Here is a 23,316-nt window from a genome sequence, read left to right as displayed (position 1 = left end):
TTCACATATTTTGCAGCAGCTTCCCTTGTCTTTTTTTAATCGAATCTAAAAATCGCTTTCTGTGTTTAATCCCTCTCCTCCCGTTAGCTGTTTCAACAGAAGGAACAGGTTTGTATGCGTTGAAGAGGTTGGTGGTAGAATCCAGTTGGGCCACCATTGGCTCAATTGTGCTTTTTGTTTGGTGGGCATTATCAGAACTTGTTGATTCGACACATGGAAGTAAAGCGTCAAAGTGCCCTTCATTAAAATCTCCTGTGAAACGAATCATTTTTACTCCCTGTACTATATCCTTTAACTTGGCAAGCAGGTTTTTAACTGTCACCTTTAGAATGTTCGCGCAGATGGCCAGAGTTCAACAGTAAATGTGTAATAACTCAAGTAAAACTGAATATTTTGAAAATCCTTTCTTAGTGAGCACCTAAACCACATAATGAACCGGTGTGCCAAATTTCAACTTTGTAGGTTAGGTGATTTTTGAGTTCTTTTGATGAGTCAGTCAATCAGTCAGTCAGTGGTATTTCGCGTTTATAGATATAGATTCAACGGGGCTTACTTCCAGCAGCAGGTAAATGTGTACAGAATAGTGGCCTGAACTCCAACCTCAACTGGGGAAATTCAACAACTGGGGAAAACAGCGAGAGGCTGACCGATTTACTTGAGCCGACCTCTTTAATAATTTATTTGCTCAGCGCATGCGCCTCAGTTGTGAACCTGAAAAATCTAGAGAGGTCGAGAACGTGCGCGAAAGATGGCAAAGCGCACGCGCACCCTTGAGAGGCGGCACCGAATCGCGAAAAAAATCCGAGGCGCACGCGCATTGATGAGGTGCAAGAGGCGGTGGTTTGGGAGGGGCGAAGGCGCACGCGCAATAATCAGAAGCCTGGCAACGCTGGTATCCGCGCCGTTGAAAGGGCGAAGCGTTGGCGGGAACAGCGCATGCGCTTTGGGGGAGATAGTTGGAGAGAAGTGGTACTAGTTGGTGGTGAAGGGAGGGTATTTTGCTGCGTCACCAGCCTCTGGGAAGTCGCCGTTGAGTGAAAAGGAGGGAGCGCGCGCGGGCGCGCGGTGCTTTGTGGGTAGCAGGCCTCTCAGCCTTTGAGCCTGGAGAAGAAGCCGCTGCCGCCGCCGCCACTGCCTCGTCCTTGCCGAAAGTCCCCCCCCGTCCTGCCTTCGTTTCTCCGGCGGAGCCCTTCGCAGATACAGGGACCGGGGGAAAACAAACGGAGAAAAGAGAGTTGAGATAAGGGAGCACGAGCCGGAGCCCCTGACGCCATTCGCCATGTGAGTGAGGCGGGGCGGCGTGAGCTTGCTGCTCGGGAAGGATGGAAGTGGGGTCTGGGTTTATACCGGGTGTGGGGTGCCGGAAGCGGCTCTTCGGTTTCCATTCCCTCAAAGAAAGTAGTCCAGGAGGAGGGACAGGAGGGAAGAGAGTCAAGAATTTGGAGCGAATGACAGACTTGGGACCCAACGCCTGGGGCTTAAGTAGTGTCACAGATCAAACATTACAACCTGTGAGGGACGAATAGGTAAAAGTCGCACCTGAGCCGCTGCAGAGTGTCTCTCCTTCGCGATGGAGAAGCACAAAGAGTTGCCAGGCATACCGGGAATTACGGAGGAAGGCCTCCCGGTTTGGAGGGTGGCGTTTCTCTCCTTTTCTAGTAGTAATTCAGCCGTGCTTAAATGTCACCTACTAGTCCTCGGGCATGAAGGTACTTGGCTGGGGGCGTTACGGTGGCATCCACAGCAATCCTGGGATCAAAGTTCTTGCTCCTTAGCAAGGTATCATAGAGATGGAGGCCATCAGCAGTTTAACATCTGCCGTAGAGAAAGGCCGAAAGTTGCAGGACTTAGGCCCCTTCCGCACATGCAGAATAATGCACTTTCAAACCACTTTCAAGTCACTTTGCATTTGGATTTTACTGTGCGAAATAGCAAAATCCACTTGCAAACAGTTGTGAAAGTGGATTGAAAGTGTATTATTTTGCATATGCGGAAGGGGCTTTAGTAGTTTAGGTAGTTTTTAGGTGAAGAAGAGAGTGGTACTCGAAGTTCATCTTCAGCTTGGGGGAGGGGAGAGGGGAGTAGTTTCTGTTGAGCTAGAGGGGTGGGAAGAATAAGGGACGTATAGCAAAACTAGGGAAACAAGAATTGTAAGATGCAGGGTGTGAAAAGGGGAGCAGAATGCAATGGGTTTTGGAAGTTCAGTTTTTGGGGTATTGGCTGTCATAAATTTGTGAGATGTGCACGTATATGCATTTAATTCAATTCAGCCAGGGGTGACTGAGTTTCAGTGCTTGAGGCTAACCAAGGACTGACCATGGGGAGTTTATTGGTAGAAGAGCAGAATGCCTTGTGCAAGGAAGCTAGTGAAAGCTGCATTTTTATTTATGTATTAGAGGTCAAATGTGAATATGTCCAGCCTTTTTAGAGACATAGGAAAGTGTAGAGGCTTTGCAAATACTGGGTCCTTTAATATTTACAGGGTATGCAACAATTTCCTTTTTCTTACAGTGAGGCAATCTCCATTAAATAGAAAGTGCTGTGCACCTCAGATTTTTGAGATCTAATGATCTATGGCAGGGGTAGGGAACCTGTGGCTCTCCAGATGTTCAGGAACTACAATTCCCATCAGCCCCTGCCAGCATGGCCAATTGGCCATGCTGACAGAGGCTGATGGGAATTGTAGTTCCTGGACATCTGGAGAGCCACAGGTTCCCTACCCCTGATCTATGGTTAGTCATGCTGCTTGTCACAGCCTTCTTGCCTGATTGAGAAAGGCTCCTGCTTTGTTTGTGGTTTTCTTAAATGTTTAGTTTTAGGAGGTGTCAGAGATGTTCTCTATTTCTCTTTTTATATTGGTGTTGGGTTCCGCCACTGATGGATCCTTGTGCCCCAAAGCATCTATGTATAATAGATGACTGTAATGATTTTAATGTGTATGACTTTAAACTGAGAACTGAGTTGGAGAGAAAGGGAGGGTGAGGGGGGAATGAGAGCAATATGATTGGTTGATTCCTGAGTGTGCATGTGAGAGGGCTGTGCTGGCCTGGCAGGAGGAGTCAGAGGGCAGAAGATGACAGGATTTCAGAGTGAAAGGACTGGGAGTGTCAGAACTCTAGTCAGAGAGAGTTAAAGCTCTGTGTGAGCATGGCAGAATGTGTTAGGGCTTCTGAGTGCCTCAGTTTTATTTTATTTGTAAATGTTTTGCTTGAAACCTTGAAGTTACCTATCAGTTATAAATAATTTTTTGTTTGAAGAAACATTGGAATCCCATGCTATTTTCCTTCAGACCATGTAAGCCATCCACTTTGGCTTTTAAGCTCGCACGAAAAGAGATAACGGTGTTTTTTTAAATTTATATTCCTGGTGGCAGCTCCCACATGGAGAAGAATTAAGGGAACAAATATTAGTTTGCATTTGTTTATAAAGAAAAAAAGAGTGGACATCACAGTTGGTAACTGGGTGGAAGGGTCACCGCAAGATATTATGCAAAGATCTGTATGCCTCACCTGCTGAACACTGTTGGTGTTACTTTGAAGAACCCAGAAATATGTGGGAGGAAGAAATACTTAGAGACCCACTGTTTTAGGCATAACTTAATATCATAAGAAGGAAAAGTGTACTGAACATATTTTCTGAAATTCATGAATAAAACCAAACGAAACTGTATTAATTATTTCTGCCTTAAATCCATAAACATGTATATGACGGTGCCAAAAGCCTGAAGATGTTTTGACTCTGCACATGTTTTGTGACCTTGATTAAATTGTTATAATTTTTGGCATTCTTGAGTATAGAAGTTTAAGTGCTCTGGAATGATTCCATGTCACTAACAGGGAATATCCACCAGTGCATCTTCAGCTAAACTTGCATACCTGTTACTAAGGTGTACTACAACTTTCTGGTATTTTAATTAAATTGATATTGTAACTGGTAAGTTCTGCTTTGCTGACCAGATCAGAACCCATTCATGAGGATCCAGTTAGCTGAGACACCTGAATCTTTTGTTTCATGGTACTAGCCTCTGAAGATAAATCAAGCTTGTCATGCTTGATGTTGTTTAAAATTGCCAACACACCTAAGTACAGCTTGTTTATAACTGAATACAAATTAAATAATTAGTTGCTGCGATAACATGCTATTAGCACTACTTTTCCTGTTTGGATATTTGTAGCAGATTTGCATGTACAACATGTAGTATTAAAAATGTTCAGGTAGAACATGTCTCACGCTCAGCCACTCATGCCCCCTTGCATATGGACTCTCCTGCTCCTTCTGTGGTTTGCTGTAGCCATAGTTTGTCTGAATTTGACCTAACTAGTTAATGCTGACAAGAATTGTGCCTTAAACCATTTGAAGTGCATTTGTATAGTATGGCTTGGAGAAATCTGGATCAGTACTAACTCCAAGGTGGATATGATGAAGTCTGGCTATTGCAAGCAATGAAGGCAGGGAGGGTGAAGGCGCCAGTGGCAGCATGATTTGAAGACTAAGAAACATGACATCCAAATTGAGTAATTAACAACTACGGATGGACTGCCGGTTCTGTTCTTATCAGACATTACACAAATGTAACCAGCAAAATCAGAATACAGATTTTAAATGGAATAATTGTTTAGGATAAAGGAAACTGGAAGGCCATTCTTGTAATAGGAGCTTGGTATATAGCAGTTGTTGTATAAAGCAAAACCAGTTCCTCAAGTTCTCCACACTATAGTGTAACTAAGAATTGAAACATAAGGCAAGGATAGGCAGGTGGAGGTGTATTTGAGTCTCAGTGGGTTCTGTTAAGTTAATAAACTGCCTGTAGTCGGCTGTTCTGTGGGGGGAATTGCTTCCCATGACTGCTAGTATGACCAAAAATGAGACTGGTTCCATAGAATCATAGAGTTGGAAGATACCACAAAGGACATCAAGTCCAACTGCCTGCAATGCAGGAACACATAATCAAAGCACTCCTGACAGATGGCCATCCAGCCTCTGTTAAAAAACCTCCTAAGAAGGAGATTCCACCACACTCTGAGGTAGTGCATTCCACTATCGAACAGCCCTTTCTGTCAGGAAGTTTTTCCTGATGTTTAGGTGGAATCTCTTTTCCTTCACCTTGAACCCATTACTCCCTGACCTAGTCTCTGGAGCTGCAGAAAACAAGCTTGCTCCCTCACCAACATGGCTATCTAAACTTGGCTATCATGTCACCTCTTAACCTTCTCTTCACCTAACTAAACATACTCAGCTCCCTAAGTATCTTCGTGTAGAGCATGGATTCCAGACGTGTTACCATTTTGGTTGCCCTCCTCTGAACCCGTCCAGCTTGTCAACACCCTTCTTGAATTGCGGTGCCCAGATCTGTACACAATATTCCAGTTGAGGTCTAACAATGCAGAATAGAGAGGTACAGTTACATCCCTCAATCTAGACACTATACTCATATCCCAGTACTTTTCTTAAGTAGAACCTTCTAGCATACAGATGATTAGTTCATTCCTTGGGCACAGGGGAGAAAAGCAGAAAAGGACGTTATGATGGGGTGGAACTTGCCCCTATACTGGTAGTGTGTAGCTGAGCTTCCACCAAGAGGCACCTAGTGGAGAAAAGAGGCAATACTCTGGTTTCAAACAGCATACACACTATGTCCACGAGACACATATATTCACTTGCTCAGTTTCCCTTCATAAATATTATTATTTTGCCAGTATTCATTCAGTTGTGCTCTGTAACTAGTTTACTATCCTGAATTACTAATATTTATTTATTTTATTAGTTTTATATCCTGCCCCATTCCCGAGAGGCTCTGGGCGGGTTACAACATAGTACTGATATAGATAAGTTGGTGAAGTAATTCTCTGGATAAAAGTATCTGGCTTATGACTTGAAACAAAATCGAAATTCTAAAGAATTGTTGAAAGACTGTTTTGTGAAGGAATTGCTCTTCTACAGGGGGAAAAATACTTCCTCAGAACCTTAACTTGCCCAAACTAGAACATCCTCCTTTGAAGTAATAATCATGCCCAGCAACTTTAACCAGAGGAAAATGACCAGCACAGCAAGATAATGGTAGCTGGGTTGCCAAAGGCCAAGGAGTCAGGAAACAAATTGCATGGAGATGGGCATATCTTGTTTCCTTTTCCTATGATTTTTGAGTTGGGGCTAGTAAGAGTGGGGACTCTCAGTGGTGCATGGCAGCCCTGAGGGTAGGTAGCTTTAAGTACAACAGGGACTGAGATGCTGCTTCAACTCCTAGCAACAAATATTGTCCTGGTAAGGATTTGTTAACCCTTTTTAAGAGTAGTGGACTGCCATGAGTAAGTGTACATTACTGTAGAGCTGTAATGTAAATGTAAATACCAATAGATCTCTGCAGCAGCAACTCACTGATGGACAAACCAGCTGATAAAAGACTATAAACTCCTCTCTGATACGTCTGCCATGTTTCATACATCTAAGATTAAAATGTTGCTGTTAATCATAGATTCAGACAGTTCACACACATATTGACAAATAAGAAACAGTTGAAGGGGTTTTCTTAGATCTTTACCATTAACTGACTGCCAGCCAGTGTCCTTAGAATGCTTCAGCAAGAACTGGGCGAAAGAGGTTTGAACTCCTGCTCTGACATAGAAGCTTGCTAGGTGACTACGGGGTAGTCACTCACGAAGCCTAACCTACCTCACCAGACTGCTGTATGAATACAATGGATAATTCAGTAATGATAATGATGTGAACCAATTTGAGCCCTCAATGGGGAAAAGGTGGGGCATAAATGCAGTAACAGTTCCACATACACACCAAATCAAAAGAAAGAAAGAGGATAACTGTTGCTACTGTTCCAAATTTGTGATTACAGTTTCCAGGCATGACTGAGGAGCCTTATGACAGGAAATCATAATACCCCTTTTTGTTCAGCCTTGTTTCTTGATTAATGCCTTGTTACCCATCTGGAACCTTTGAAGTAAAGTGGGATATAAAACAAGTTTGGTTCCATGTGTGATGAGCTTGCATTGGTTTATAACCTGCTCTGTTCACGAGGGCCCAGGACATCCTTTGATCAAAACCACTTTTTACAGAAGACAAGTAGCAACATGCAGCTAAACTGCTGATGGTGGTTCTCATTCTACTGTGTTCCAAGCTGGATCTCACTCAAATGTCTTTGCTTTCCTCTATTTAGACACATACTTGCCCTTACTTCAGCGGCACCTTGCCACTAAACCCCTTATTGAATAGATCCATTAAATATTGAATACCTCCAAGAAATTAGAAACATAACTGCATTTTACCTCAACTTCTTAAGGTTGCTCAAGGTATCATGGGAGGTGGTTCTGAAACTTTTCAGGGCATTTTGAGATTCTTCTAAAATCAGCAACTGTTTATGAGCTTCTTGAAAGTGAGACTGGTGGTTTGTCTGATTCTTCCCTTGCAATCTACAGTTAGGATGGTGCTAGCATTAAAATATGAAACCCTGAAGGATGAAAAATGATACTGTCTCCTAAATTTTTCAGCTTGCCTCTAAAGCCAACGAAAATTTGCTAAAGCCTGATTTAAACAGTTTACTGTAAGATGATCACTTAAAACTGACAGGAGAACTTGCAATAATAGTAGGCTGAATCACAGTCCAATTGTGATTGTATTTTCAGATATGCAGGATACTTACCACTTTTCCACCTGGCATTCTCTAAAGTGATTCACATTCTTTGAAGTGGTACACCCAGGTGTATTAGGAAATAGAAATATTAGACAAACTATTTTCCTCATCTGGAATTATGTCCTTTGAATAAACTACTCAGGTCAGGACATTGTGCAAAATCAGTCCTAACTTTTGCATTGGGGATTTAAAGGGAAGAAACTGGTGCAAAAAAGCACACCTTTAATTTTTTTAGCTCTGATTGCATCAAATAAGCTGTTCTGTCAGTTTTCTGTTTGTTATGTCAAGACCATAGCAACAAAAGTTTGCTGTTCGTGTGCCTAACCATGCATTGTTCAGTTGTAAGGTTTGTATTTTTGCTTTCTATTCTTGGATGTTCAAAATATGTAAAACAATGCATTTCATTACTACTTCCTGGTTCCTAAGAAATCTAGATCCCATGTGAGCAGCTCAGAGTTGGCCAGGTTTTTGCCATGTTTGAAGCCTGAAAGCACTTGTAGAGATGTGAGAGCTCAAGCTTTTCTTGTAGGAGTTAGTGGTTATACACTATCTTATACACTAGATACCAGTAACTGAAAGGAGGCTCAAACTGTTTTCCATGTGGTAGGGCATAATCTGCCATAATTTTTGTGCCTCTTAAGACTAACAAAAAACAAGGTGGACTCACTTGGAAGCCATCATGCTTGACGTCACAAAGTAATACAGCTGAAAATCAGAAAATAAACCAGAAATGGAATTTAGAGCCTAGTCGGGGATGACTCACCTCTTGAGCTGGAACAAGGGGGAAATGTGCTGGTCAAGATGCCAGATACATGGGCTCCGAGGGGCTGTATGGCTCCTTGGCTCCCAGCCCTGGAAGCGGCCACCATTTCCCAGCCCCATGGGTGCTGGCACAGTTGGGGACATTCCAGAGTTATGGCTGAGGGTGGAGCCAACTTAAGTCGGCTTTGTGTCCGCCTTAAACCCCCCCCCCCACATGCTGGCACTTGTGGCATGAGCCCAGAGGCGGCGCTGCAAGGGGGCTGGGGGGGTGCAGCAAAAATTTCAGGTTTGTTTTTTGTATTTTTTTAGTGTTTTTCAGTGTTTGGCCTATAGGGGGTGCAGTTTTTAGGCTAGCTGCACCAAAATTTCAGGGAGGTTTTGGGGGACTCTCCTGGTGATACCACCCAAGTTAGGTGAGGTTTGGTTCAGGGGGTCCAAAGTTATGGACTCCCAAAGGGGATGCCCCATCCCCCATTGTTTCCAATGGGAGCTAATAGGAGATTGGGGCTACATCTTTGAGAGTCCATAACTTTGGACCCCCTGAACCAAACTTCACCAATCCTGGCTGGTATCATCAGGAGAGTCTCCTAAAGATACCCTAAAACCTGCATTCCCTGCAGGCCAAAAACTGAAAAACACTAAAAAAATACAAAAAACCACAAATGAACATAGGGGGATCAAAGGTTTTAGTTCAGCTGTCTGCTTGAAAGACGCTAGTCTTGGATTCCTTGGAAATCTGGTTACTTGTACTAAGATTCACTAAAATAATACATAGAACCAGCAAGGGAAGTCAAATTATCCAAAAGGTACCTAGACATCTTAGGAGTGACTGTGCATATATTGTTCTATCACTGGATAGAAATCAAGATCTTCTACTAGAGCCTTTTAGCACATTATACAAGTTCAGGTGGTAAACAAGCATACCTTGGTCTTTATTCCTGTGAAATCTCTTCATTTCAAGTTAAGCATCTTACTTAGTAATACTGCTTGGTAAACTATGTGAACCACTCAGAATTCCTAGGCATGAAGAGAAAGAAGTTCTGGAAAAAAATGCAGCAGCTCCGCTATATACTAGCATAAGAAGTGTATATTTCCAGACCAGGCACCTGAGTTTTTCAAGCCCTGTGATGATTGCTGCTGTCATTCTTTGTTGTACATAAAAGAAAATACAGCAAATAAATTGTTAATTGACTATTGTTGACCTAATTCTTGAATGATCTTTCTAGGCAGCCAGCTTCTGCGAAGTGGTATGACCGAAGGGACTATGTCTTTATTGAATTTTGTGTTGAAGACAGTAAGGATGTTAAAGTAAATTTTGAGAAATCCAAACTTACGTTCGGGTGAGTAGAAACTTTGAAAAGTGATCATATTTAATCTCGTCTTTGAGACTATGTTAAGAACAATTTTTTTCCCTTTCCCTGCAGTTGTCTTGGAGGAAATGATAACTTCAAGCATTTAAATGAAATTGATCTTTATAATTCTATTGATCCAAATGTAAGTTGTCTTCCTCTATTTCACATTCATATTCAGCATGTCAATAAAGCACTAGCTGTACATTGTGAATAAATAAATAGCGTAAGTTGTTAAACAGACAATGGCATCAAAATTCAGTTGTGGATTGTACTGGATGCTTTAATATTGGGTATGATCTCATTGGAAAGCCAAATGTAATGTGGAGAGAAGTGCTTCTGTGTGTGCGTTGCCAGCATCTGGATTTTCAGCTAATGTCACTTGATGACTATTCTGAATGTTCTATTTATAATTTTCTAAATATAATCCAGTAGTTGTCATTAGAATAATGGTCCTGCAGCATGGTCTGAAGGCACGTGGCACAGCAACCCTGCAGCAGCTAAAAAGGTCTGGGTGTGGTTGGTGTCTAGCTAGAACACCTCCTGGGAGCCCTCTGTTACCCTGCAACAATGTTCTCTTTAAGCTGTGCAAGTGAGCAGCTGCACACTCACCCTTTCCATGCTGCACAGATAAAAAAAGTTGCTGTTCATTAAGTGGGTGTGAGGGGCGGCCTAGCAGGGAAGCTCTCCCAGGCAGCTGGTAATCTTCATCAATCCCAGGTGAGGTAAGGAAGGCATGCTCCACCAGGTGCTGTCAACCTGACTGGGGGGGGGGGGGGAAGCATGCAAGGGCATCACAGAGGCAAAAGATGTGGCCCAACACAGCTGGGAGGAGGTTCAGCTCAGCATGGAGACGAGAGCAAGGACTCCAGAAAGTGAGGCGGGGAGGCCTGTGGAGTGGGGAGGCTCCAGTTCTTCTCTGTGTGGGGGTAGGGGAAGGACCAGGTGCACCTCTGCTGGGTTCTTTCTCTCCTTGCCTCCCTTCCTTCCTCTTTCTCCCTCTCTATTTCTTTCTATATTCTTTCATTCTCTCTTTCTCTCTAAATATATTCTTTCTCTCTTTTCCCTTTGCTTTCTCTCCATTTCTCTGTTTTTTCTCTCCTTCCCCCTTTCTCTTTCTTTCAGAGCCTCCTTTCCCAAGTGTTCTTGCAGGTTCCAGTTGTTCATAGTAGGGCCCAATTTGAGGTATCCTGTGGTTTCTTTGCCAAGGGCATCTCCATTGCCTTTTTTCATTTATAACAATTTACAGAATAATATTGCTGTTTTTTCACATTCTTGTGGCAGAGCACTTGGAGACTCAAGCCTTGTCTTAAGTTGTTACGAAGCTCCATGAAAAAGTGAATGGAGGTTATTTTTATACCAATATTCACAATTTAAGAAAGAATGTTTTCATGTTTCAAAAGTGTGGTCATGGACATGGTGCCTGTTTTTGCTTCCAGAGTAGTCCCTTTTTTTTTTTAAGGGCTTTTAAAAATGATGATTTTTAGTAAATGATATAGATGCAGGGGGGAGCAAAAAAAGGGGGGGTTGAGCCTTGTAGAGGCAAGAAGGACTTCACATGTTTGCGGTACAATCCTTGGCATATATACTCAGGAGGACATCTCATTGGCCCTGGACCTAGATGACCCCAGACCTAGATGTCCCAGGCTAGCCCAAACTCAGAAGCTAAGCAGGGTCTGCCTTCGTTAGTATTTGGATGGGAGTTGGTGGAAGTCTAGAGTTACTATGAAGAGGCAGGCAATGGCAAACCACCTCAGAACATATCTTGCCCTAAACACCAGCTGCAACTTGAGGGCACTTTCCTCCCCCATCACCAAACGGAGAGATGTCCCTTAAAACGGACATACCTTAGAGACCGCTTCTCCCCATACTGCCCTAGTAGGTCCCTTTGCTTTTCGGAAGGGAACCTCCTGGTAATCCATGGGCCAAAACCCATCCAGCTGGCCTTGACAAGGGCCAGGGTCTGTTTGGTCCTGGCCCCTACCTGGTGGAATGTGCTCCTAATTGAGATCAGGGCCCAGCGGGACTTGAGTAGTTTCCGCAGGGCCTGTAAAATGGAGTTATTTCGCCAGGCTTTCCTTGATGGCCAGCAGGACTAACATTGTTAACATCTTTTTCTGGCCTCCTGGAAAGGGGGGGGGGGTAGGGGAGGGATATATTTAATATCGTAAGCCACCATCTGAAATTAGGTTTGTAATTCTGTTTTAAAATGTTTTTATGATTTTATAGTGTTTGTTTTACATGATGTTTGCTGTCCTGAGCCTGAGCCCCTTTGGGGAAGGGCGGGGTATAAATCTAAAAATAAAATAAATAAAAAAGTTCAATTATTTATATGTTTAATTCATATGTATGCCATGCAGTAATAACTCCATAGAAAAGTTCTTTTTAAAATGTAAATGTATGCTGGATAAGCTGCACAAAAGATTGAATTCCATGCACTAGCTTTGAATTTTAAAATATTTCTGCTCAAACCATCAAAAGTTTCGCTCAGTGGTGGGGAAAAATTAGAGGGAACACTGCCTTGCAAGACTCCCATGGGAGAAAATCAGGATGTGAATGTGTTGTAGAGCAGTGTCTACAGGCCTCTCTTGCTGCTTGTGTTCAAGCTTTTCAGTTATAAGTGACTGGTTTCATTAGACCTGCAATACTTGGAGATGTTTGTGTCATCTTTAATAAGGATTTTTTTTTCTGTACTGACTGAGCAAGGAATTCAGAACTATCTTTGGATGGGATAGTACAATCTAATTTATCTGGTGAAAAGTTAATACGAGTAAGAGGCAGCTAGTGGCAAGGTCAGTTAGATGAATGCTATCCTAGTTGCTTTATATTCTTGTATACACTGAAGCTCAGAAACAAATGAGAAACTTGTTTCTTAACTGGATTGCAGGTTGGAGTTCACAGGTCTGATTATTCATGCATACACAAATGAAACGAGTATACAGGAGAGGGTAATGTTAACCTTGATATGTTGGGTTTTCTGTAGCCAGAATTGGGATGAATGATATGAAGATGCAAACCATCCATCTGAATGCCACAGTGGAACAGTCCATTTCCTAGAAGCTAGTCTATACCTTCTGTGTTAAACTAACCATTCCTTCCTTCCCCAGGAATCCAAGCATAAAAGAACCGACAGATCTGTCTTATGTTGTTTACGAAAAGGAGAATCTGGCCAATCATGGCCACGGTTAACAAAAGAGAGAGCAAAGGTATGCCTTGTTTCATAGTACAAACTCCAGGTTGCATTTCATCTTTGCTTAAACTGTGTATTTGCCCCCTTTTCTATATCTGTTTCACTTTTTGGGATCACCAATTAACTGTTCTGCACTTTCAAATCCACTTTAGAATACAGCCTGTTTTCAGTACATAAGATCTATGAATCTAGGCCCACTGTATTAGAGAAATGGAACAAAGCAGTTTTAAACATGCACTAACACTACTCTTAACACAGGGAAATACTAAAATAGGCCTGTAGAGCTTGGTGGGTATACATTTAAAAATAAATTAGTTTTTCTGAGCTTTACTTCTCCAGTTGGGAGGGGATGGAAGGGAAGTGAGGGGACCTGTTCAAATTCAATGTACATTAGTGAGGATCCAAGAAGTGGCCACCCTGTTTGGTTCTAGTTGGTGGGGAGGAAGCATCCCCCCCCCCCCCCCCAGACTGCTGCCTGGAATTTTGCACCCTTACTTCAGAGGGTTACTGCCTAACCTACAAACAGTACTAAAACAATTAAATATTCACTTTTTTATACAAATGCAGTTGTCGCTCCTAAACAGAGGGATAGCTTCTAGAACAGCATATTGTAAGCATTCCTAAAGATGGAACATTAATCTGCGTATAGAGGGTAACAAGGAGGAAATCTTCTCTGTTGGATGTTTCCAACCTTCATGTGTACTCAGAGGCTTCTGCCTAACCCGCTTACTTATGTACACAGCTCAATTGGCTCAGTGTGGACTTCAACAACTGGAAAGACTGGGAAGATGACTCTGATGAAGACATGTCCAATTTTGATCGCTTTTCTGAAGTAAGTGGAATATTCCCAAGTTAGTGGTATTTCAGACCTTCCTCTTCTCACACGTAGATCCTGGGCAGGCTGAAATCACAGGGCATTTTTGCAAGCTGCCTTTCATGAATTCTGGGGTGAAATGCCGTAGCAGGGTCTCGGGAATAAAGACATCTGCCCTGTAATGTCAGCCTGTCTTAGTCTTGTCCCTTGAAAACAGTACTGGGTTGCCATAAGTCAGCTGCAACTTGATGCTACTTTAGACACGTTTGTATACCAAAAACAAAATGTCCCATAACATTCCAAAATCACATACAGTAATTCTCTGAGGTACATACATATACATTCTGGTGATAGTGTAATTCCTAGACAAAGTAAAATCACACAGCAAAAGTACATGGAAACCTATATATTCTGCATTCCGACTGTACAGAATTAATACAGTAAAGAACCCTTCTAAGATTACATAGTCTTTAGGCATATTCTTAAGAACATAAGAACATAAGAACAAGCCAGCTGGATCAGACCAAAGTCCATCTAGTCCAGCTCTCTGCTACTCGCAGTGGCCCACCAGGTGCCTTTGGGAGCTCACATGCAGGATGTGAACGCAATGGCCTTCTGCGGCTGTTGCTCCCAATCACCTGGTCTGTTAAGGCATTTGCAATCTCAGATCAAAGAGGATCAAGATTGGTAGCCATAAATCGACTTCTCCCCCATAAATCTGTCCAAGCCCCTTTTAAAGCTATCCAGGTTAGTGGCCATCACCACCTCCTGTGGCAGCATATTCCAAACACCAATCACACGTTGCGTGAAGAAGTGTTTCCTTTTATTAGTCCTAATTCTTCCCCCCAGCATTTTCAATGAATGCCCCCTGGTTCTAGTATTGTGAGAAAGAGAGAAAAATTTCTCTCTGTCAACATTTTCTACCCCATGCATAATTTTATAGACTTCAATCATATCCCCCCTCAGCGTCTCCTCTCCAAACTAAAGAGTCCCAAACGCTGCAGCCTCTCCTCATAAGGAAGGTGCTCCAGTCCCTCAATCATCCTTGTTGCCCTTCTCTGCACTTTTTCTATCTCCTCAATATCCTTTTGAGATGCGGCGACCAGAACTGGACACAGTACTCCAAGTGCGGTCGCACCACTGCTTTATATAAGGGCATGACAATCTTTGCAGTTTTATTCTCAATTCCTTTTCTAATGATCCCCAGCATAGAGTTTGCCTTTTTTACAGCTGCCATGCATTGAGTTGACATTCCCATGGAACTATCAACTAAGACGCCTAAATCCCTTTCCTGGTCTGTGACTGATAGCACTGACCCCTGTAGCGTGTACGTGAAGTTTGGATTTTTTGCCCCTATGTGCATCACTTTACATTTTGCTACATTGAACTGCATTTGCCATTTCTGAGCCCACTCACCTAATTTATCAAGGTCTGCTTGGAGCTCTTCGCAATCCTTTATGGTTCTCACCACCCTACATAATTTGGTACCATCTGCAAACTTGGCCACCACGCTACCCACCCCTACTTCCAGGTCATTTATGAATAGGTTAAAGAGCACTGGTCCCAAAACGGATCCTTGGGGGACACCACTCCCAACATCTCTCCATTGTGAGAACTTCCCATTTACACCCACTCTTTGTTTCCTGTTTCTCAACCAGTTTTTAATCCATAGGAGGACTTCCCCTCTTATTCTTTCATTGCTGAGTTTTCTCAACAGTCTCTGGTGAGGAACTTTGTCAAAAGCCTTTTGGAAATCCAAGTAGACAATGTCCACCGGCCCACCCCTGTCCACATGCCTGTTTACACCCTCGGCAAAAGCCATGCTGACTCTTTCTCAGCAGGTCTTGCTTTTCTACATGTTTTATAATTTTATCTTTAATGATAGATTCTACTAATTTACCAGGAACAGATGTCAAACTGACTGGCCTGTAATTTCCCGGGTCCCCCCTAGACCCTTTCTTAAAGATTGGTGTGACATTGGCCATCTTCCAGTCTTCAGGGATGGAGCCTGATTTCAGGGATAAGTTGCATATTAAAGTGAGAAGATCAGCAATTTCATGCTTGAGCTCTTTAAGAACTCTTGGGTGAATGCAATCTGGGCCAGGGGATTTGGTAACATTTAGTTTATCAATGGCTGCCAGAACTTCTTCCTTGTCTACCACTATCTTCGCTAGTTCCTCGGATTCGCCTCCTAAGAAGCTTGGTTCAGGTGCAGGAATTTTCCTCACCTCCTCTTGGGTGAAGACAGATGCAAAGAATTCATTCAGCTTCTCTGCAATCTCCCTGCCATCTTTTAGCACACCCTTTGTTCCTTTGTCATCTAACGGGCCTACCGCTTCCCTTGCTGGCTTTCTGCTTTTGATGTACTTGAAGAACTGTTTGTTGCTGGTCTTGATGTTCAAGGCCATGCGTTCCTCATAATCCTTTTTTGACTCCCTTACAGCTAACTTGCTTCTTTTTTGCCACCATTTGTGTTCCCTGTCATATTCTTCATCAGTCAAACTGGACTTCCATTTTCTAAAAGACATTTTCTTTTTTCTGATAATTTCCTCAACCTCTCTTGTTAACCATGGTGGCTTTCTTTTGGACTGGGTGCTGCCTTTTCTAACCTGTGGAACACGTTCCAGCTGAGCTTTTATTACTGTGTTTTTAAATAACCTCCAAGCATTCTGGACAGTTTTGACTCTCTTGATTTTCCCTTTCAGCTTCCTGTGCACTATCCCCCTCATCTTTGAGAAATTTCCCTTTCTGAAGGCGAATGTAACTACATTAGTAGTTGCCACTTGTTCGCATGCTGAGATACTGAATCTGACAGCATTGTGGTCGCTGTTCCCTATTGGCTCAACAACACTGACTTCCCGCACCAGGTCCTGGGTCCCACATAGAATTAGATCTAGGATCACCTCCCCCCTGGTTGGTTCCACAACCATCTGCTCTAAGCCACAGTCATTTAGCATATCCAGGAATGCTCTCTCCTTACTATGACCTGAACATGCATTTTTCCAGTTTATATGGGGATAGTTAAAATCACCCATTACCACTACATTTTTGTTTTTGTTGGCCTCTCTAATTTCTTTTTCCATCTCAGAATCCTCTTGTGCACTTTGGTCAGGGGGATGATAATATATTCCTAATATTAAACTGTCCTTCACCCCTGGTATTGATATCCACAGTGATTCTGTAGGGGAACCAGCTCCCCTTGCATTGTCTATTTTATGTGATACTATGCTCTCTTTGATGTAAAGGGCAACTCCACCCCCAATGCGCCCTGTCCTATCCTTCCTATAGAGCCTGTAACCTGGGATAACAGCATCCCACTGGTTCTCCTCATTCCACCATGTCTCTGTAATGCCCACTATATCAAAGTCCTCCTTCAAAACTCTGTACTCTAGCTCCCCCATTTTAGGTCGAATGCTTCTACTATTAGCATAGAGACACCTGTATACCCTGTCTCTGTCCTTAACCTGGGATTTATGTGCTTTACCCTCAAGTCTTTTGTAGACACTATCCCTTGTCACATGCACATTGCTATGTTCCTCGCTTGTATGTGGTTGATTTAGAAAAACCTCCCTCTCTGTCTGCATCCCCATAGATACTGTATTCCGAACCGAAGTCACCTCAGCTCCTGTCGGCTTTCCCCCAGTGATCAGTTTAAAAGCTGTTCTGCCACCTTTTTAATTCTTGCAACATAACATCTGCCAGTGCATTTTTCCTTTTTAATTCTTGCAACATAACATCTGCCAGTGCATTTTTCCTTTGATATGGTGAGTCACAAATTCAGAATCCTGTGAGGCAGTTGTCTAATGCATCAGCTTCTGATTTGTTATTAGCCAAAACACACCCACACAGATAAAGACAAACTTCTCTGTGGTCTGGACATTGGTGACATATTCCATCTGTGTGGTGGAGTAGTAGTTCTGCTCCATTGGTAATAGCTACCTGCTCAGGAAATCTATGGGAGGGGCATCTGAGCCACCTCCTCAGCATCTGTGCTGAGAACAAATGACATTTGAAAGTTATGCCTGCAGGAGTAGCTCAGCCAAGTGGCTGGCCTTTAAGAGTATCAAATGTTTGTTGGTACTGTCCAATCCAGTCTACCTTGTCTGGGTATCATTTGTGGCACGCATTAGTTAAAGGAACATCAATCCTACTGTAGTGATTGACGGAGTATCCAGAATAACTTGTCATCCCCAGAAAAGTCTGGACTTGCTTTTTGATATGAGAGATCTTTTATTGTTTTTACTTTAGATGTAACCAGCTGTATCTTATTCTGCCCCAATTTATGTTCTGCATACACAACTTATGGTTGCTTAATTTGGCACTTGTGGTCTCTTAGGGTGAGCACAGCCATATATTGAAGGTTCTGCTAGCCTTATCTGTACATGGGTCAGCTATTTTGATAGGAGCATTGTAGTTGGTATTTTTCCCCCAGAACTGTGATTTAAGCACTTGATTACAAGTCTCCATTGAAAACTCTTCTTTTCACTATCTAGATGATGAACAACATGGGTGGTGATGAAGATGTAGATTTGCCTGAAGTAGATGGAGCAGATGATGTGAGTAATAAATGTGAATAATGGTTTATCCATATAATAAATAATAGTATATTCACGTAATAAATGTCAAGTGTCCTGAATGCAGTAGATTGCCAAATATATTTAAAGAATTCCTCTACTAATCCCAGGAGCCTGAAGTTATCTTCACATTTATTTTTCCAGTTGAGGAGAAGCACTACAGGTTGCAGCATCAAATTCATACCTTGAAAAACGGTTGCATGAACACTTAGAGTCCCATTCTCAAATTTAGGTTAAGAGGTGATATGATAGCCATGTTTAGATATTTGAAGGGATGTCATGTTGGTGAGGGAGCAAGCTTGTTTTCGGCTGCCCCAGAGACTAGGACAAGAAGAAATGGATTCAAGGTGCAGGAAAAGAGATTCCACCTAAACATCAGGAAAAACTTCCTGACAGTAAGGGCTGGTCAACAGTGGAATGCACTACCTCGTAGTGTGGTGGAGTCTCCTTTGGAGGTTTTTAAAGAGGCTGGATGGCCATCTGTCAGGAGTTCTTTGACTATGTGTTCCAAAATTGCAGGGGGTTGGACTTGATGGCCCTTGTGGTCTCTTCCAACTCTATGTTTCTGTGATTGATTCTGTGAAATTCCTTTATGATACTTATGTCTGGATTAATTTTATCAAACTAAATCTAAATTTGGTCTTGAGTTTAGGCCTTTAAAAATTCCAGGTATATAAGTATTACTTTCTATAGAAGCTCTGAAGTAAACTGCTTGGATCTTATGTAGAATTTTATTTCGAAGTGTAAGTAGCAGCTGTAGGAGTTGGTATGCTTACTAACCTCTTAACTTTCTGATGTAGGATTCACCAGACAGCGATGATGAAAGTAAGTTGCTCCTTTTTCTTGTATTAGCTGTATACTTCAGGTTGAGTTATGAGAATTTAAACCAGTGGTTCTCAACCTTCCTAATGCCGCGACCCTTTAATACAGTTCCTTGGTGACCCTCAACCCTAACATTTATTCATTTTACAGATGGAGAACACTGATTCAGAGTCTTAGGCGACCCCTGTGAAAGGGTCGTGCAACCCCCAGGTTGAGAATCACTGATGTAAACACTTTTGAACATTTGCCAAATTGTTCCTCATGACAAATAAGGATGATTAAGAACCTTTAAATCTGTAACCCTTCAAAGGGCTGGGAGAAGAGCAGTAGTTCGTCTCTGTTCAGATTCATGTCATGAGAGAGATTTCTTTGTAACATGAGGAAATGTAAATGCAGGTGTGCCACAAGGGGAAGAGAACTCCATGACTGAAGATAGGCTCTGCCTTGTTTTGCTAGGTGCTCTCTGCTCCCACTTGATTTTGACTTTGGAATGGCTGCCAAAAGGCCTGGCTGATTGAACGCTTGGGTTATCCTTTAATTAAAATACCATTGCTAAACTTTTTCAGTGGGATGGAGGAAAAGTTATGAACCTTAATATTTCACTGCTCATATGTAGGGTTTTCATCCTGATTCTACTCACAAATTTCTGTCAGCTTCCATTTTAGTAATTGCTCGAAGAGGAAGTGTCTGTTTTAGTATCTCTTCAAAGAGGAAGATATATATTTACTGCATTTATATCCTGCTAATTTACTGCTAATCAGCTGTAGAGTCCTCAAAATGGCTTATAGTAAAAAAAGCCCTCTTTCACTTCAGTATATTTGTTCTTGTTGCAGAGTAATTGTTTTAGAACCTCCTCATAGAGCAGGAGGTTTTTAATGCCCTGCAAGCTAAGGAGGAAGGATTCATGGGCTGTGTGCAGTTGTTGAATGGTGTGGCAGTTGTTGAATGGTGAACACTGTAGCTCCTCCTCCAAGTCTGAGGGAAATGAGAGACCTTTAGAATTAGCCATCTGTAATTGGTACATAAGAACCATTTACCATGTATTTGTTTTTACCATAGTGTAAGAATGGGGATTGCTATAATAAAATCTTTTGAGGGTGGGTAGACCTCTCTGTAGACAAGATCACTTTTAAAAAAAAATAGCCTATAGTGCATTAATTCTTTTGCCATGTAGTATTCAACATATTGACTTCATTTACTTTCCAGAAATGCCAGACCTGGAATAAGAAGGAAAAAAATGGCATCTTTGGGGGCTTGGTGGAAAGAACTTCATCACAACATTTCATAATTGAGATAAGAATTCCTGAGTTGATAGCTCTACAGGCAGAAAAAGCATCCTTTAATTCATCTTCAACCTATTTTAAGCAGCTTCACTGATCGGTGCGTACCATTGTTCAGGGCAGTCGTAATCTACGTGAGGCAATAATGATATGCATGAACATTTTCCAGACTTTTCAAAAACCAAACAAAAGAAACCAATTGAGGTTTAGGCAATCGAAACAAAACAGTTGCAATAAAAGGGTTTACAGCTCCTCTTTGCCTCATCATAAAATACTACAATGGGAAAACTCTCAATTTACATAAAGTGGTAAATTTGTGCTTTCCCCCTCACATTGTGGACTGCAGATAACTTAAGTTTCAGATTTTATACCTGGAACAGAACTGTCTGAAGCAATGTTTTAATTGGCTTTCAAAATTAAACTGGTAACATGCTGTACCTCTAGGGGTGTCTTTAGGGTATGTTCCACTAATGTTTAATGCTCTTCACTTTGTTGTATTTAATCACTAGTTAGTGTTCAAAATATCCTAGCTAAAACTATCAACCCCTGAAACTTAACATAGGTGAAGCCTGTACATTTGGTTGTTCGATCCTCAAAGCTCTTGCATCTCAATATGGGGGGGGGTAAGAGTCTGTACGTTGTTGCTTGTCAATCTGTACATTTAGACCAAATTGTATTTGCACTGTTGGTATGAAAGCGAGTGACAAAATGTTAATACACTATTGAATCTTTTTGTTTTTTTTTGACCAGCTTATAAGCCTGAAAACCTCAATTTGTGTTCAAAGCAGTGGGGATTTTTTAATGTCTACATTATTTCTAATAAACTGTTGAAGACTCCATGGCTGTCAACTGTCTGGCTGGCTGTAACTTCATGTATTCTTACTATTTGTTGGAATGGAATACTTTATTTCTAGTTGGAATAATCGTGTGGGATTATTTCGTTTGTTTGAAGGAAAGTTGTAATATTCCCAAGCAAGAGTTTAAAAAAAAGAAAATAGGATCTGTAAGTCGTGGGTATGCTGACAGCCGTTTCAAGAAAGTGTTGTGATTTGACTAAAATAAAAAAAAATTGTTCTCCTTTAAATCCTTAAGTTTCTGCATTTGACATTTTGATCTCTGAAATGCTTTCAAAATGTTCTCAAGTGAGTATGGATGTCTGAGCTGAGCCACTCAACAGTTCATAAAAGAAGAATCCACTACCTGGGACGGATCCTGGAGAGTGCTAAATATAAACCATTTAAATAAAAGTTAACAGTTTTTAGACAGTAGAAACACTGCTTCTCAATGTTTTAGATAAAGGGAATAAAACTACCTAGAATTGGGGAGGGATTGCACATTTAGGCAACTTTTTTTCTCTTCAATGACAGAACCTAGGCTTAAAAGTTGATTACCGTATATACTCAAGTATAAACCAAGGCACCTAATTTTACCACAAAAAACTGGGAAACGTATTGACTTGAGTATAAGCCTTTGAACTTGTCTGGCTATCTGAGCCACTGCTGCCTCCTCTTCCACAAAGATGTCCATACTGCTAGTAGATGATTTAAAAAAAACACACAGGTAAGCTTTCAAGAACATTATAATAATGTCCACAGAGTATGGATGCCTAAGCAGTGCAGTATGTTACCTCACCTAAGAATTCACAATCCTCAAGCTACTCTGTGTGAAATTGTGTGCACAAAATACCTGTGACCTAAAGTTAGAATTCCCCATTGAAAAGTGAACTCTGGTCAGTTGTTTAAAGCTGCTTCTTGTAATTTGCAACCTAATTGTGGTTGAGCAGAAGAGACACTTTGCCTATCACTAGAAAACAGAGAAGTGTTGAAGATGCAGTGTAATATATTAAAACATTCATCACTTTTAATACTTTTTAAACCAGCATTTAGCATAGTGATATGTAACCACTTTTAACAGTAATTTTAGTTAGTATAGCTAACCTGCCATGCCTCTGTGCAGAAGTGGAAGGGCATGTAGGATCTCCCTGTGCTGGGTCTATATTCACGCTTCTGCTTTAGTTCTGTGAAATGAGCTGCTCCATAACTTGGCAAGTCAGGAGTAAAATTGCATTTAAGACACCATGCTGAGAGTGGGGCTGCATGCACCTTAGTGCAGCGGTGGCGAACCTATGGCACGGGTGCCAGAGATGGCACTCAGAGTCCTTTCTGTGGGCACACGTGCACAGAGTTCATCGGGGGGGGGGGCAGAAAATCACCCACACACACATCTAGGCTTTCCTGGGCACGATCCTTTACCTGGGAGTAAGCTCGGTTGCTGGCAATGGTGCTTGCTTCTGAGTGAATCCTCCTAGGGTTGTGATTCACCCATTTGAAGCGTTGCACAGTTGCTTCACCAAGCTTACTCCCGAGTAATGTGCGCCTTGGAGCCAACCGTTTTTTCTAAACTAAAATCTCAGTATTCAGGTTAAATTGCCGTGTTGGCACTTGGTGATAAATAAGTGGGTTTTGGGTTGCAATTTGGGCACTCGGTCTCGAAAAGGTTCGCCATCACTGCCTTAGTGGAATCACTTCCTCCTTTGCATGCGATTTATGGAACACGTGCCAATTTTTTTAAACTACTGGTGTACCTTATACTCAAGGATACAACCATTTTGATGCTTGATAAAATCAATGGTTATATTACTAGCTATACTACAGGTAGTCACAGAGGTTATATCTGTACATAAAAATGTTCCTCCTTCCTCCATAATAACCACAGTCATCACACGTGCATATTAAAAGCAAGCTTTTTTTCATCTTTCCCAACACAGTGAAAGAACTGTGTAAATATACAAAATAAGCAGATCTGTGGAATTTGCTTATAGGGTGTGAAGTTAATTGTGCTATGATATAATTGTATGAAACATACTCCTGCTTAATCCTGAAG

At 41.9% G+C, this 23,316-nt stretch overlaps 1 protein-coding gene across 1 annotated transcript; it reads left to right on the top strand.

Annotated features, from left to right (window-relative positions):
* Window positions 1-882: 882 nt before the first annotated feature.
* On the top strand, window positions 883-21,517 carry PTGES3 (prostaglandin E synthase 3). The gene is made up of 8 exons (XM_048489942.1): window positions 883-1,281; window positions 9,631-9,744; window positions 9,829-9,898; window positions 12,861-12,959; window positions 13,686-13,775; window positions 18,251-18,313; window positions 19,132-19,156; window positions 20,360-21,517. Coding segments are annotated over exons 1-8 (483 nt in total). The 5' UTR covers window positions 883-1,279; the 3' UTR covers window positions 20,380-21,517.
* Window positions 21,518-23,316: the final 1,799 nt, after the last annotated feature.

Source organism: Sphaerodactylus townsendi, linkage group LG03, assembly GCF_021028975.2.
Source record: "Sphaerodactylus townsendi isolate TG3544 linkage group LG03, MPM_Stown_v2.3, whole genome shotgun sequence".
NCBI lineage: Eukaryota > Metazoa > Chordata > Lepidosauria > Squamata > Sphaerodactylidae > Sphaerodactylus > Sphaerodactylus townsendi.
This window is presented reverse-complemented; position numbering and strand designations above follow the sequence as displayed.

Coding starts and splice junctions, on each gene's coding strand:
- PTGES3 (XM_048489942.1), top strand. Junction 13,776..18,250: donor ATTTTGATCGCTTTTCTGAA/GTAAGTGGAATA, acceptor TTCACTATCTAG/ATGATGAACAACATGGGTGG. Junction 18,314..19,131: donor AAGTAGATGGAGCAGATGAT/GTGAGTAATAAA, acceptor TTTCTGATGTAG/GATTCACCAGACAGCGATGA.